Source organism: Gorilla gorilla, chromosome 13, assembly GCF_029281585.2.
Source record: "Gorilla gorilla gorilla isolate KB3781 chromosome 13, NHGRI_mGorGor1-v2.1_pri, whole genome shotgun sequence".
NCBI classification, from domain to species: Eukaryota; Metazoa; Chordata; class Mammalia; order Primates; family Hominidae; genus Gorilla; species Gorilla gorilla.
In genome coordinates this window covers 118858578-118875258 of record NC_073237.2, presented here as the reverse complement: position 1 = coordinate 118875258, position 16681 = coordinate 118858578, and the positions used below count along the sequence as shown (strand labels likewise).

General features: G+C 40.0%; 1 protein-coding gene across 30 annotated transcripts in view; it reads right to left on the bottom strand.

The window, feature by feature from the left end:
* The window catches only part of LOC101135678 (olfactory receptor 1J2), a 142581-nt gene that overhangs the window by 101692 nt on the left and 24208 nt on the right, over positions 1–16681 (bottom strand). For 16 of the 30 annotated variants that reach the window (XR_010130354.1, XR_010130355.1, XR_010130348.1 and 13 more), the window contains 3 exons: positions 15958–16112; positions 14560–14616; positions 469–561 (listed from right to left, as the gene is read on the bottom strand). Coding sequence is in view for 6 of the 30 variants with exons in the window: in XM_063696763.1 (XP_063552833.1) it covers positions 469–561; positions 14560–14616; positions 15958–16112 (305 nt within the window). In the remaining 24 variants the exon portion in view is untranslated. Of the gene's footprint in view, positions 1–468; positions 645–13227; positions 14404–14559; positions 14617–15957; positions 16113–16681 lie in introns of those variants that run through there. The other 14 variants (XR_010130352.1, XM_063696745.1, XM_063696747.1 and 11 more) reach the window with 4 other exon arrangements.

Below are 16681 nucleotides of genomic sequence, written 5' to 3'. Positions count from 1 at the left end.
CTGGGGGACCAAATGGTTACTGGGACAAGTTAATTACATTCAACACCTTTCAGACCTGAGTGCAATGATTCATCTTCACTGGGATTTTCAGATACTCTTGTTTTGGATTTTCCTTTCCCTCCGCCATGCCTTAGCCACTACCACTATTCAAGATCTCATTTATCATCATATCCCACATGACATCATCTCACATTGTGAAGGAGGTGGTACAATGCATATACAGCTATAAAGCTCTTTGCTCCTATCATATACCACATCACTTAAATTGGTTTGACAGAATATTGGAATGTCCTCTTAAAAAATCAACTAAGACAACCACCTGTAGATGATCTCCTGGAGGGTTGGAATACTATTCTTCAAGATGCAATATGTTCTTTGAACCAATGACCATTATAAGGTATTAGGTCCTCCATAAGAAGAATGCATTTAGACTAGGAACTGAAAAGTGGAAGGAGTGGCCCCTCTTACCATACTTCCTGATCACTGTCTTGGAGGCATTTATGCTTCTGGTATCTTGAACTTTTTGCTCTGCTGAACTGGAATTCCAGATCCTGGATACTCCTACCAGGAAACACAGTAAAGATTTCACTAAGCCTAAAGATATGGTTACTGCTTAATCATTTGAATTCCTCCTGTTAGTAGACCTGCAGAAAAAAAAAAAGTACTATGTTGGCAGGTTACTTGACCCTACTTAACAACTTATCATGAGAAGGTTCTGCTACATAATGAAGGCAGAGAAACGTCTGGAATTCTAGGGATTCACTGGAACACTTTTTGGTGTTTTCATGCCCATTGGCTGCTCTTGCAGCAACCATGATCTTCCAAGGCCTCAGCATCCTCAGAGATGAAGGTCTGCATGATCCCTCCAGACAAGCGTCCTGGAACAAGGTACGTGTTCTAATGAACAAAGTAAGGGGAATCAAGGATGGATGGTGGAGAAGTGAGATGGTGAATTTAAGTTGCAGCCTTGAGACCAACTGAAGCAGTATAAATTGCATTACACCCATCTAATTCTCTGGTGATTTTTTTTTTTAAAGAAAATTAGGTTGGCCACCATCTGGAAGAATCTGTAATAAGACATGAATAGATCTGAACAATGAAGGACGTGAATGTCACAGACTATGAGAACTCCCCACTCATAACTGTTTACCTTACTGCTTCAGTGCATTCTGTCCAGAGCTTCAACTATCAGAATTTTTATTTCCTTTCTTAAGGGTTTTCTCTTGCCACTGGGGCCCAGTTTGTTTACACAGATAGCAAGCTAGAAGTGCTGGAGAATTTGTTCTGTCTATCCACCACTACCATATCCATCAGTCCTCGGTTACAAACAGACAGGAGTTCATACATAAATCCCCCAGCTCACTCACCTGTAGGGTGGAAAAATCTGAGGTGTGTTGGAGTCTAGTGTTTTCTCAGTGGGATCAGCTTCAGTTACCAGGTGATAATTTTGTTGACCTCCTTTACTCCTCACTTTTCCCTGTCTTATTTTCCCACTCTCCTATTGCTGTTTCCTTTGATTCTCAAATAAACTACTTGCCCTTAATTCTTGGTTTAGAGTTGACTTCTGGAGCAATACAAACTAAACTTCTGTAACTTAATAATAATTTTTTATTATTGGCTATTTGTCAGGAAACAATGTTCTTACATTCTCTGTAACTCAGTAAACATTTTTAAGTGGATCTCTATGTGACCAATACTAAAGTCTAAACATTCAGGAATGAATGAAAAAAAAATCTTACTTTCTTTTCTCTCGGCACATATTAAGAAGGGCTAAGGCCTCATATAGCAGTAAGATATAAACTGTTTTATAGTAGGAATAAGCATGGGCTTGTTGGCTGAAGTTTATTTTGAGGAGAGGAACTGTTCCCTGAGGCTTCAGAAACTTGTCCATTGAAGGTTTTGTGCCTTGATTCTCAGGGTCCTGTGTGAGGATGCTTAATGCCTGTGGTGGATGGTGATTGGGAGAAGAGCAATCAGCACAAAGACCAAGAAGACACAGCAGTAGTGTCTACAGGGGCAGCTGCCTTCTTCTTCTTGAAGTTTGTCAACCCTTGGACAAACTTTCTTCCTGGACCATAGTCTTTCCTATGAAATTCAACAATGGTTCACAAAACTGTCCAATGTCTTTATTACTTATAAAAGAAATGCATGATTATATAAATGTTATGGCAGACAAATATTTTTAAAATACACAAATGCCTCTAATCCCAACGGCAAAATATAGCTTTTATTAACATTTCAGAGCATGTGCAGGTTTTTAAAAAATAATAATCTGCCTTTTGCAAATAACTGTAAACCTGCCTATATATAATTTTTATTGTGTTCTTTCAAAAATTATGTTTCTCATAAACCTCATTTTAATGACTATGTAATATTACTTCCAATGACTATGTATCATAGTTCCCTTAACCTTTCCCTTATTCATGGAAACTAGTCTGTAACTAATTCTTATCTCTTAAAATTATGCTGTAATTAGACATCTTTCTGCATAAAGTTTTTTTCAGTATTGAGCAAAACTGTAGAAACTTTCAAAAGTCAAAGCCTATACCATCAACGATCAAACTTCAGTGACTCCTATTTTGTTACAGATGGTGGCACCTAGATCACAGTTGACTTCTCCCCCTACAAATTAGCTATCAACTTGATAGCTTCAACGTCTGCTTAAGTGAACCATTCACCATCATAACAGCTTTAGTCTTTGACCTCATCTTCAATGACCTTGACCTCCCTTGCACTTTTAGTCATCTTTCCTCATGGCCATATCATGAAATCAGAAGTTGCTTTATCTAAAAAATGTTAAATCTAGTGCCATAGCCACTTGGAAATAGCAAGATAGTACATACAGATCAACTCCGTGCACTTTAATTCAAGAAGGAAAATGAGAATCCACCAGAATCATGAAGGACACCCCAGATCCCAGAGAGGGGCATGCTGGCAAATGGACCCTGTGACTGCATCCAGCTGCTAAAAGTGAGTAAAGCTCCAGTACGTGAGAGAGGCAGAGAGCCTCCCTCTGTGACTCCCCTATCCACTGGAGATCTGAGCAACCCAGGCTGAGAGAGACAATTTTGCTTCTCTCAAGCCCTGGAGTTAACTTGGGGAGAAGCTTGGAGACACTGTGAGGAAAACACACCAAAAAAACTGCAGACATTTTCCCAGACCCAGGACTGAGAGCAGGATGCCATTTTTAATCCAAGTTCATACAAAGTCAGCTATTCTTTGACAGTGTGGCTGTGCAAGCATTTTAGTCTAAGGCCAGAAATTGGAGCACCTGCTCTGGAACACAGTAACGATCTCCACAGCCAGAACTATGGAAAGTGTTTCAGCAGTAGGTGCTATAATTGTGCTCCTATTGCAAGCCTGCAGTGGGAGGAGAGCTGCTACAGCTGTGGCTTCTCCTGGGCAGCAACACTTGCAGCCAAGGCCAGCTTGGTGCCCTGAAACTGATCTATGTGTGCCATTGATGGGAGCCCCACCCTGCTCCCCTGAGATCGTGGTGCAGCAGGGCCCTCTCTGCTCCACTTCCAGGCAGAAATCAAGGCATTTGGGGTCCCTGTTTGTCCGGACTAGCAGCATGAGCTGCCCAACCCTTCCTGGACATAGATCTTGGTGCAGCGAGGCTCTTCCCTTCTCCACAGCCAGGCAGATCTTCAGGCATTCAGAGCACCTGTTCACCTGGATCAGCAGCCTGACCCACCCTATTCTCCTGTGCAGAGATCCTGGTGCAGGGAGACCCCACTGCTACATGCTTAGACAGATCTCTAGGCAGTCAGAGCACCTGCTTGCTTCATCCAGCAACCTGAGTTGCCTCCACCCCTCCTGTGCAGAGATCTTGGTGCACAGAGGCTCTCTCTGATCCATGCCCAGGCAGATCTCCAGGCAGTCAGAACACCTTCTTGCTTCATCCAGCAACCTGAGTTGCCTCCATCCCTCCTGTGCAGAGATCTTGGTGCACAGGGGCTCTCTCTGATCCATGCCCAGGCAGATCTCCAGGCAGTCAGAACACCTTCTTGCTTCATCCAGCAACCTGAGCTGCCTCCACCCCTCCTGTGCAGAGATCTTGGTGCACAGGGGCTCTCTCTGATCCATGCCCAGGCAGATCTCCAGGCAGTCAGAACACCTTCTTGCTTCATCCAGCAACCTGAGTTGCCTCCATCCCTCCTGTGCAGAGATCTTGGTGCACAGGGGCTCTCTCTGATCCATGCCCAGGCAGATCTCCAGGCATTCAAAGCACCTGTTTGCCTGGTTCAGCGGCCTGAGATGCCACATCCCTCCTGTGCAGAGATCTTGGTTTAGGGGGCTCCCCTCTGCTTCATGCCAGGCAAATCTCCAGGGATCTGAGCCCTTACTCTCCTGGATTGAAAGCTTAGGCAGCCCCCTGTCCCCATGCAGAGAACTTGGAACTAAGGAGGTTTCCCTGCTCCACAGCTAGACACACCTCTGGGATCCTGGTGGCCACCCACTGGATTCTCCATTGGCATTGGTTCTTATGCCTGCCATCAAGGGACCCGCAGGTAAACCTGCCCAGTCCAGCCCTGCCCTTCATGGCTCAACTCACAGGCCTGGGCAGGGTGCTCAGACTACTGTGCATTCCTCAAATCAGATCATTGCCTGAGGCAAGAGGGAGCTTCTGCCAGTAAACAAGGATTAAGTACAGACCCAACCTTGTTGTCTGCAGCCAGCTGTTACCTATAGTGCCATCTATAGGCTTCTGGGAGGAACTGCACAGCCCAATATAAAATCTGCCAAAAGAAGCACATGGAGCTATAGAAGCAATGCCAAAATACCCTACCCACCAGTATTCTCTACAGTTACACCCCATGGGGAGAGGAGAAAAGGGGAATAATAAATAATAACATTATAGGGAAAGAAATAAAAGGAAAAAATCCTATCTGCACAAAAATAATCACAAAAATTAGAAGTGCCAGCATCTCCAGATGAAAAGGAACCAGTGCAAGAATTCTGGCACAATGAAAAATCTGAATGTAGTGACACCACCAAAGGATTGCACTAGATCTCCAGCAGAGGTCCCTAGCCAAAATGGAATCTCAGAAATGACAGATAAAATATTCAAAGATGGATTTCAAAAAAGTTTAATGAGATTCAAGGCAAGGTTGAAAATCAACATAAAACATCTTCTAAAGCTATCCAGGAAATGAAAGAAGAGATAAACCCCTTAGAAAGAAATCAGTCGGAGTTTCCAGAATTGAAAAACTCACTTAAAGAATTTCAAAACATAAGTGAAAGCTTTATCAATAGACTGGACCAAGCAGAATAAAGATTTTAGAGCTTGAAGATCCGTTTTTTGAATCAACCTAGTCTAATAAAAATGAATAAAAAATAATTTTTAAAAATTTGTTTTAATGAGCAAAGTCCTTGGGATTACGTAAAGTGACCAAACCTATGGATTACTGGCATCCTTGAGGAAGAAGGAAAAAAAACAAACAACCTGGAAAATATATTTGAGGGAATAATTAAAGAAAACTTTTCTAATATTGCTAGAGAGGTATACATCAACCACAGAATATATATTCTTCTCATTTGCACATAGAACCTACTCCAAGATTGACCACACGCTTGGCTGTAAAGCACATCTCAATAATAAAAAAAAAACACCCAAAATCATGCCAATCATATGCTCAAACCATCATGGAATAAAAAATAGAAATTAATACCAAGAAGATTTCTCAAAGCCACACAATTACATGAGAGTTAAATTACTTGCTCCTGAATAACTTTTTGGTAAACAATGAAATCAAGGCAGAAATCAAAAAATTCTTTGAAATAAATGAAAATAGAGACACAACATACCAAAATCTCTGGAATGCCACAAACACTGCAGCAAAAGCAGTATTAAGAGGAAAGTTTATAGCGTTAAATGCCTACCTCAAAAAGTTAGAAAGACCTCAAATTAATGACCTAACATCACACTTAGAGGAACTAGAAAAACAAGAACAAACTAAGCCTAAAGATGGCAGAAGAAAACAAATAAGCAAAATCAGAGCAAAACTGAATGAAACTGAGACCCAAAAATGCATACAAATAATAAATGAAACCAAAAGTTGGTTCTTTGAAAGAATAAAAAATACCAATAGACCACTAGCTAGATTAACAAAAAAAAAAGAGAAGATCCAAATAAGCACAATAAAAAATGACAAAGGTGACATTACAACTAATCCCACATAAATACAAAAGATCCTCAGGGACTATTATGAATACCTCTACACACACAAACTAGAAAATCTAGAGGAAATAGATAAATTCCTGAAACTATGCAGTCTCCCAAGATTGAATCAGGAAGAAATTGAAACACTGAATAGGCCAATATCAGGAGGAAGATGGTAGATAGGAGGCAGGACTAACTTGCAGCTCCCACTCTGATGGACAGAGAAGCACGTGGGGACTCACATCCTGAAATTTGGTTCCAAGAACTATCTACAAGAACATACCAGGAAAGTCAAGAGAATCCACAGACCCTTTGAAGGAACTGGATCACTGCTGCAGGCTCCCTGAGATGCCGAAAAACTGTGAGTCTGCTTGCTTTCTCAACAGGAAGGCTTGTGGTCTGGGAAAGTTCTTAGCCCTGGTCACCTGCTGCTTGGAAACAGACTCAGTGCTGTCGGGACGTAGAGGGGGGAAGGAGACACGGTGTGAGTAAGACTGGCCTTTAGGATGCATGCTGCGTGGGAGCAGGGTGAGTCTTTCTCACCTGCCAGCTTTCCCCCACTTCTCTGGTGACCTGTGTGAAAGAAAAAGAAATCCTGTGGTCCCAAAATCACTAAGCTAAAGGGAATAGTCAAGCTGGAAACTACTTAAGGCAAACCTGCCTATCATTTTATTCAAAGTCACCCCTCTGCTCACTGAGATAAATGCATGCCTGATTGCCTCCTTTGGAGAGACTAATAAGAAACTCAAAAAATGCAACCATTTGTCTCTTATCTACTATGACCTGGAAGCCCCCTCCCTGCTTTGAGTTGTCCCACCTTTCCAGACCAAACCAATGTTCATCTTACATATGTTAATTGATGTCTCATGTCTCCCTAAAATGTATAAAACCAAACTGTGCTCTGACCACCTTGGGCACGTGTCATCAGAACCACCTGAGGCTGTGTCTCAGGCACATGTCCTCAACCTTAGCAAAATAAATGTTCTAAATTAACTGAGACCGTCTCAGATATTTGGGATTCATACCTGTATGACATAGCAGAAGCAGCCATAATCCCCCTGGGAATATAACTCCATTGGCCTAGGAACCACCTGCGACTCCCACAGAAGCCGCGGCAAGCCTCACCCAAGGACAGTCTAAGCTCAGACACTTCTATCCTGCCCCCACCTGGTGGTCTTTCTCTACCCACCCTGTAGCCGAAGACAAAGGTCATAATCTCTTGGTAGCTCTATGGCCCTGCCCACCTAAGAAACCTGAATACTTAACTAGGTGTCCCTAGGGCAAGTTTGCATCCTCCCCATAGGACCGCAGCTGATGTGCTCTTGAAAGCACCACCTACTTGCTGGAGTTCGACCAACACAAAACCAACACACTAAATAAAAACACAACCAAGGACCCTCACACAGTCAACTTCATTCCCTGCTACTACCTCCACCAGAGCAGGTGCTGGTACCCACGTTGCAAGACTTGAAGACAGATCATATCACAGTACTCTTTGTAGATACTCCCCAGTACCATCCCAGGGCCTGGTAGCCCCACTGCATGGCTAAACCTAGAAGAGGAAAAACAGTCACTACAGTTTGGCTTCAGGAAGCCCCATTCCTAGGGGAAGGGGGAGAGCACCACATCAAGGGAGCACCCGGTAGGACGAAGGAATCTGAACAGCAGCCCTTGAATCCCAGATCTTCCTTCTGACATAGTCTACCCAAATGAGAAGGAACCAGAAAAAAATGCTGGTAATACAACAAAACAAGGTTCTTTAACATCCCCAAAAGATCATACCAGCTCACCAGCAATGGATCCAAACCAAGATGAAATCTCTGAATTGCCAGAAAAAAAATTCAGGAGTTCGATTATTAAGCTAATCAAGGAGGCATCAGAGAAAGGTGAAGTGCAACTTAAAGAAATCAAAAACATGATACAGGATACGAAAGGAAAATTCTTCAGTGAAATAGATGGCATACATTTAAAAAAAAAAACTTCTGGAAATCAAGGACACACATAGAGAAATGCAAAATACACTGGAAAGTCTCAACAATAGAATCAAACAAGCAGAAGAAAGAACTTCAGGGCTCAAAGACAAGGCTTTTGAATTAACTCAATCTGTCTAAGACAAGGAAAAAATAATTTTTAAAAAATGAACAAAGCCTCTAAGAAGTTTGGGACTATGTTAAATGTCCAAACCTAAGAATAATTGGTGTTCCCAAGGAAGAAGAGAAATCTAAAATTTTGGGAAACATATTTGAAGGAATAATCAAGGAAAACTTCCCCAGCCTTGGTAGAGATCTAGACATCCAAATATAAGAAGTTCAAAGAATACCTGGGAAACTGATTGTAAAAAGATCATCACCTAGGCACATAGTCTTCAGGTTATATAAAGTCAACATGAAGGAAAAAATCTTAAGAGCTGTGAGGCACCAGCATCAGGTAACCTATAAAGGAAAACCTATCAGATTAACAGCAGATTTTTCAACAGAAACCCTACAAACTAGAAGAGATTAGGGTCCTATTTTTAGCCTCCTTAAACAAAACAATTATCAGCCAAGAACTTTGTATCCAGCAAAACTAGGCTTCATAAATGAAAGAAAGATACAATCTTTTCCAGGCAAACAAATGCTGAGTGAATTCTCCACTACCAAGTCAGTACTACAAGATCTGTTAAAAGGAGCTCTAAATCTTGGAACAAATCCTTAAAATACACCAAAATAGAATCTCCTTAAAGGATAAATCTCACAGGACCTACGTAACAATAACACCATGAAAATAAAACCAAGTATTCAGCAACAAATAGCATGATGAACAGAATACTGCCTCATATCTCAATATTAACATTGAATGTAAATGGCCTAAATGCTCTACTTAAAAGATACAGAATGGCAGAGTGTAAGAACTCACCAACCAAGTTTCTGCTCTCTTCAGGAGACTCGCCTTGCACATAAAGACCCACATACACTTAAGGTAAAGGGGTGGGAAAGATATTCCATGCAAATTGACACCAAAAACAAGCAAGAATAGCTTTTATTATATCAGACCAAACAAACTTTAAAGAAACAGCAGTTAAAAAAGACAAAGAGGAACATTATATAATGATAAAGGGACTAGTCCAACAAGAAAATATCACAATTTTAAATGTATATGCACCTAACACTGGAGCTCCCAAGTTTATAAAACAATTACTACTAGACTTAAGGAATGACACAGATGGCAACACAACAACAGTGGGGCACTTTAACACTCCACTGACAGCACTAGACAGGTTATCAAGACAGAAAGTCAACAAAGAAACAATAGACTTAAACTATACCGCAAAACAAATGGACTTAACAGATATTTATAGAACATTCTACCCAACAACTTCAGGATATACACTCTATTCATCAGCACATGGAGCATTCTCCCAATAGCCCATATGATGGGCCACAAAACAAGTCTCAGTAAATTTAAGAAAATCGAAATTATAGCAAGTACTCTCTCAGACCACAGTGGAATAAAATTGGAAATCAACTCCAAAACGAAACCTTAAAATCATGCAAATATATGGAAATTAAATAACCTGTTCCTGAATGATCGCTGTGTCAACAATGAAATTTTAAAAATTCTTTGAACTGAATAATAGTGATGTGATCTACCAAAACCTCTGGGATACAGCAAAAGCAGTGCTAAGAGGAGAGTTCATAGCATTAAATGTCTACATCAAGAACTCTGAAAGAGCACAAATAGATAATCTAAGATCACACCTCATGGAACTGGAGAAACAAGAACAATCCAAACCCACATCCAGCAGAAGAAAAGAAATAACGAAGATCAAAGCAGAACTAAATGAAACAAACAAAAAACAATACAAAAGATAAATAAAACAAAATGCTGGTTATTTGAAAAGATAAATAAAATTAATAGACCATTAGTGAGATTAACCAAGAAAAGAAGAGAGAAGATCCAAATAAGCTCAATTAGAAATGAAATGGGAGCTATTTCCACCGATACCACAGCAATACAAAAGATCATTCAAGGATACTATGAACACCATTATGCTCATTTACTAGAAAACCTAGGAGATGAACAAATTCCTGGAAATATACAACCCTCCTAGGTTAAACCAGGAAGATATAGAGTCTCTGAATAGACCAATAACAAGTAGCAAGATTGAAACGGTAATTTTTTAAAATGCCAACAAAGAAAAGTCCAAAACCAAATGGATTCACAGCTGAACTCTATCAGACATTCAAAGAAGAATTGGTGCCAATCCTATTGACATTATTCCAAACAATAGAGAAAGAGGGAATCCTTCCTAACACATTCTGTGAAGCCAGTATCAACCTAACACCAAAACCAGGGAGAGATAACAAAAAAAGAAAACTACAGGCCAATATCCCTGATGAACATAGATGCAAAAATCCTCAACAAAATACCAGTGAACCAAAACCAACAGCATATCAAAAGGATAATCCACCATGATCAAGTGGGTTTCATACCAGGATGCAGGGATGATTTAACACACGTAAGTCAATAAATGTAATACACCACTTAGACAGATTTAAAACAAAACTCACATGATCATCTCAATAGACACAGGAAAAGCATTTGACAAAATCCAGCATCCTTTTATGATTAAAACCTTCAGCAAAATTGGTGTACAAGAGACATACTTTAAGGTAATAAAAGCCATCTACAACAAGCCCACAGCCAACATTATACTGAAGGGGGAAAAGTTGAAAGCATTCCCCCTGAGAACTGGAACAAAACAAGGATGCCCACTTTCATCACTTCTATTCAACATAGTACTAGAAGTCCTAGCCAGAGCAATCAGACAAGAGAAAGAAATAGTAAAATCAGTAAAGAGGAACAAAGTCAAAAACAATAAATGTCAGTGAGGCTGCGGAGAAAAGGGAATGTTTATACACTGTTAGTGGAAATGTAAATTAGTTCAGCCACTGTAGAAAGCACTTTGTAGATTTCTCAAGGAACTCAAAACAGAACTACCATTTGACCCAGAAATCCTATTACTGGGTATATAGCCAAAGGAAAACAAGTTGTTCTACGAAAAAGACAAATATACTTGCATATTCATCACAGTACTATTCACGATAGCAAAGACATGGAATCAACCCAGGTATTCATCAATGGTGGACTAAATAAAAAAATGTGGTACATATATACCATGGAATACTATGAAGCCATAAAAAGAATGAAATCATGTCCTTTGCAGGAACATGAATGCAGCTGGAGGTCATTATCCTAAGTGAACTAACTCAGGAAAAGAAAACCAAATACCACATGTTCTCACTTATAAGTGAGAGCTAAACATTGGGTAGTCAAGGACTTATGTGGCAATAATGGACACTGGGAACTATTAGAGAAGGGAGGGAGGGAGGAGGCAACAGTTGAAAAACTGTTAGGTACTATGCTCAGTACCTGGGTGATGGGATCATTCATACCCCAAACCTCAGCATTAAGCAATATGCCCAGGTAACAAATTTGCACATGTACCCCCTGAATCTAAAATAAAAGTTAAAAAAGAAAAAATGTTAAATCTAAACATTCAATTCTTTTTTCTTTTTTATCCTACCCGTTATATAGGATATTTGGCCTCATAAATCTATCCAGTCTCTGATCCTGTTCATTTTTCCCCAAAATTTGTTTTGCTTTCACTCTTACCTCTTCAGGATGAGCTGCATGGTTTATAGCTCTCTTACCAATTTGCCTGTCTTTACCGCAAGGTCCTTCCTTCCCACTCTTCCACCAAAGCTTCAATGTTGAGTCACTCTAACCATCCACCATGTGCACATCCTGTTTATTATTCAATCCACTGTAATCTAGATTCCATTCCCACCTTTTATTCGCATTGCTCCTAGTCATGTCACTGAAATCCTCATTATTACCAAATCCAATGAATGGTTTCAGCACTTAACCTTGGCTCTACATTTTTATATTCTCCTTCTCCATCTCTGGTTGTTATTTGATGTCTTTTGGGGGCTTTATTTCTCTGCTACTATCTTAATTGTCAATGTTCCCTGTGGTCTGTCCTCAGCAACTATTCCCTTCCCTTTCCTTGCTTTTCTCCCTTCTCCTTTCCTCTCCTCTTCTCCCTTTCTCTCCCCTCCTTCTTCTTTTTCCTCAGTTTTTACTAACCTCATTTGTTTTAAGGCAATCTCATCCTCCTCTATGTTGACAGTCCATGAATTTCTATCTCTATCCAAAATATATCCACCTGCCTACTAAATTTGTCTCATGGATGAACTATAGGTACCTCATACTCTATGCAATACAACTTCTCAAATCTTTTTCTCCTTCTATATTGCCTTCAGTGAATAGCACAACCATACACTCAGCTGTCCAAGCCATAAATTTAGAGAGGTTTTCAAGTCCTTTGTTCTCCTTATTTTCTACATTCTTATCAAAATCAACTCACATCAAAATTACTATATCCATTAGATTCTGACTATGGAGACTGAAATCAATATATTTCTCTCTAACATCATGGTCACTCTCTTATACAGACTTTCATAATCTCTTACCTAAACAGCTGTCATCTTCTCCTAATGAGTCTCTTTGTTTCTGCTCTTGCATTCCACTACCCCATGCCTGCTCTGCCAACATGTCCTCCGCCCACTGCAAACACATGCTCATTATCCACTCCTGAGCTATACCAACTGTGTTTAGTATGATTGTCAATCTGCTGATCAAGTCCTTCTATGGCTCTTTCTTTCTTTTTGAGTAATATGCAAATTCTTCAATATGGCTTCTAAGGTCCTGCATGATTTATTCCTTCTAGTTTCTCTGGACTCATCCTGAACCTCTTCCCCTGTTCAAGTGTACATTTTAGCCATTCTAATTTTTCTGATAATTGTTTCCTAAATTTGCCATCCTTTCTCTTCTCTAGGTCTTTTCCTATTCCTCTGTTTCTCTCGCTTTCACTTGCTCTGCCTCTATGTTGTTGACATCACCTTCTACTTGTTTTGATTTTCTTGAGTTTCTGCTTACTTGTAACTTTCTACAAGCCTACCTTGCTGTTCTGTGTGGGAAACGCATGAGGGGAGAAGAAAAGACACACACACAATACCTTTAAGGGTAAACAAGCTTTATCCCACGTAAATGGCAATGCAGATATAACAAGCCAATGATATAATAAGCAAATTGATATAATAAGCAAGTTGCAATGGGAAGGGGATAAAGGAAAAGATATATATATATATATATATATATATATATATATATATTTACACTCACCACCCCACATTGGATGGGGAGATGCATTTGGGGATGGCCATTAATTCCATTCACCATCTGGGATAATATTCCCTCCCCAGTAATCTAAATGCTTACAAACATCGCTGGTTATGAATGCACCAGACTCCCTGATGATGGTACCCTATCACAGTATTCTCCCCTGCCACCAGTACAATCCTGCTTCAGCAACAAATTAAAATATTAAGCTTACATGTAGAAAAAGCTCTTAATGATAGTAGCACTGGACTTATGTTGTTATCAGATGAATTTGCTCAGCTGTGCACTGTTGTGTTGCAAAATCGAGAGGCATTAGATATGCTTACCACAGCCCAAGGAGGGGTTTGTGCCTTACTGCATACTAAATGTTATGTCTATCCCCGACAATTCTCACAATATTACTCTCCTTGCAAAGCTATCGTAGGTGCGGTTTTTATTAATTGTGTTTTTAATTCTCCTGTGCTTACCATGTATCTGTAATCTATCAACCGTGCCTTCCCCATGTATCTGTAAGGGTATTTTCCTACAATTGAGTATCAAATTGAGGCCCAATGTGGAGAAAAAGTTAAATATTAAATTTGAACTCAATTGAACGTGGACACAAACAACGGTCACCAAGTCCGGGAACAGGTTGTGTGAGCCCCTTGAGGCATTCATCCAGTACTGTTTCGGAGAAATCTCTATTTCAATCTATTCCTATACATTGGTTATTGAAAAACAATAGATAATTGCAAAAACAAGTTGATCTTTTTGTGTTCCTTGAGCCCAGTTGCAAAGGGCCCTCGTCACTGGGCCTCATGCAAAACAACTTCTTACAAAAAGAGCTAGAGTCCCAGACCGCACCGAAGCTTCATGAAACCTCTCCTTGTCTGTGCACGGACAAGTGGCCGACTCTGGAGCCCAGGCTGTTTCTTCCCAGTCTGGTGGTGAATCCTCCACAGTCTGGTGAGTTTTGTATCTGACTCTGGAACCCAGGCTGTTGCTTTCCAGTCTGGTGGTGAATCCTCCGTAGTCTGGCGAGTGTAAATATATATATATTTATATATGGAATAAAGGAATGGTGTGTCTTTTCTTCTCCCCTCATAAGTTTCCCACACAGAATACTTGCTTGATGCCTTTAATTTGGGTTTGATGCCCCCCTTTGTGTTCCCACAGCACTCGGCTCTTACCTTCATTACAGTGTCTGATGTGGACGGTTTTGTCGATCTCATTCAATGGATTGGGAACTGTTTGGGGATAGAAAATTGTGTTTTCCCATGGACACAGAGATGGGAACATCACACACCAGGGCCTGTCAATGGGTGGGGGGGTTAGGGGAGGGATAGCATTAAGAGAAATACCTAATGTAGATGATGGGTAATGGGTGCAGCAAACCACCATGACATGTGTATACCTATATAACAAACCTGCACATTCTGCACATGTACCCCAGAACTTAGAGTATAATAATAAATTTTAAAAAAAGAAACTTGTGTTTTCTTTACTTACAGTGCCTCACAAAATTCTTGCCACATCATATTTATACAATATTCTTCTGAATGAGTAAATGAATGCACAAATTATTCAAAGAAATAATGAAAAAAGCAATCTCCTCCACTTAATTCTCCATCTCTTTTATATTTTTGCCAACCTGAATGTAGCAGGTTTCTGAAGATTCTCACACTCATTTTTATGGTCAAAGAATACTTTTTGAGCCCTGAGTCTGTTCCAACTATTATTATGTGTCATCACTAACCAAAAATAAATCCTGCATGTATTCAGGTGTTTCCCATGAGGAAAATAAATCTCTAGTCCTTGAAAAGTGTTCTTAATCCTCAGGGACTAGTAACACCTCTCCTTCCAGTTCCAAATTGAATGTGGGAAGGAGAAAGTCTGTATAGGCCAGGAGCGGTGGCTCATGCCTATAATCCAGGCACTTTGGGAGGCTGAGGCAGGCAGATCACCTGAGCTCAGGAGTTTGAGACCACCCTGGGCAACATGGCAAAACCCCATTTCTACTAAAAAATACAAAAAATTAGCTGGACGTGGTGGCACACACCTGTAATTCCAGTTACTTGGGAGGCTGAGGCATGAGAATCACTTGAACCTGGGAGGCAGAGGTTGCAGTGAGCTGAGATCATGCCACTGCACTCCAGCCTGGGCAACAGAATTGTCTCAAAACAAAAATAAAACAAAAACAAAACAAACAAACAAAAAACCCAAAAGAATTATTTAAAATATAGAGCTCACTAATATAAGGGAGGCAACATGGAAGAAAGCCTAGAATGAAACCAGGCTTTAGGTTTGAAGTTAATGTGTTTATGTTTGAATACTCATTTAACCATTTACTTTTGAGACATTGTCAAACTCAATAAATGGGAAAAATACTATCTACATCAAATATTATTGTGATGCTTAAAAAATCTTATAGATGTGAAAGTTCTTTATAAATAAAAAAAAATCTGTACGTAATAAAAGTTCTTATTTATATTCCCATAGGAGTTGACTGTCTTCGGTGTCCGGCAAAGGCACATCTCAACTGGGAATATTAAGGGAAATACAGTAATTAGCCCCTAACTGTGTCTCACCACAGACTTCCGGCACCAGTCCCCTGGGTTCCCATCCAGGCAGGTAAAGGGAGATACTCTTGCTGTAGCCTTGTGGCTGGTGAAAAACAAAGAATGTGCCTCTTCTCCACTTCAGGGTTGAGCTCATGACTTTTCTCACTGTTCCAGCTCTAAGACTTTTGGAGAGAAAATGAATAATTAGTTCATACCAAAGAGCTGACAATATTTGAATTTATCACTGAACTAGGTAAGACCAATGCTTACAGACTCCACTAAGCAGTTTGTGTGTGTGTGTGTGTGTGTGTGTGTGTGTGTGTGTGTGTGTGTGTGTGTGTGTGAATCATCTCCTCCAAAATCTTGCAGATGAGTACACATGTGCCAGGTGGTTTATATAATTTTTGTATTACATCAAATAATTTAGGGTGGACATCATTATTATTATTCTCTGGTGTTTGTACTTTCCTCTTTAGGAAAATGTTCTCTCACAGTTTTGCTGAATATCTGGCCTGCATCCCAGCTATGAGCACATTCTTCAAGGTTTAAAAAATAATGATAATCTGCATTTTTATAAATAGTTATAAACATACCTATATGCAATTTCCTATTATATCCTTTAAAAATTATATCATAAGCTTTTAATGAATTCATTTTATTGACTACATATTCTTTTCAATAATGCGTACCATAGTTGCCTTAACCTTTCCCTTACTGATGGAAACTAGGTATCAATCAAAAACACTGGCCA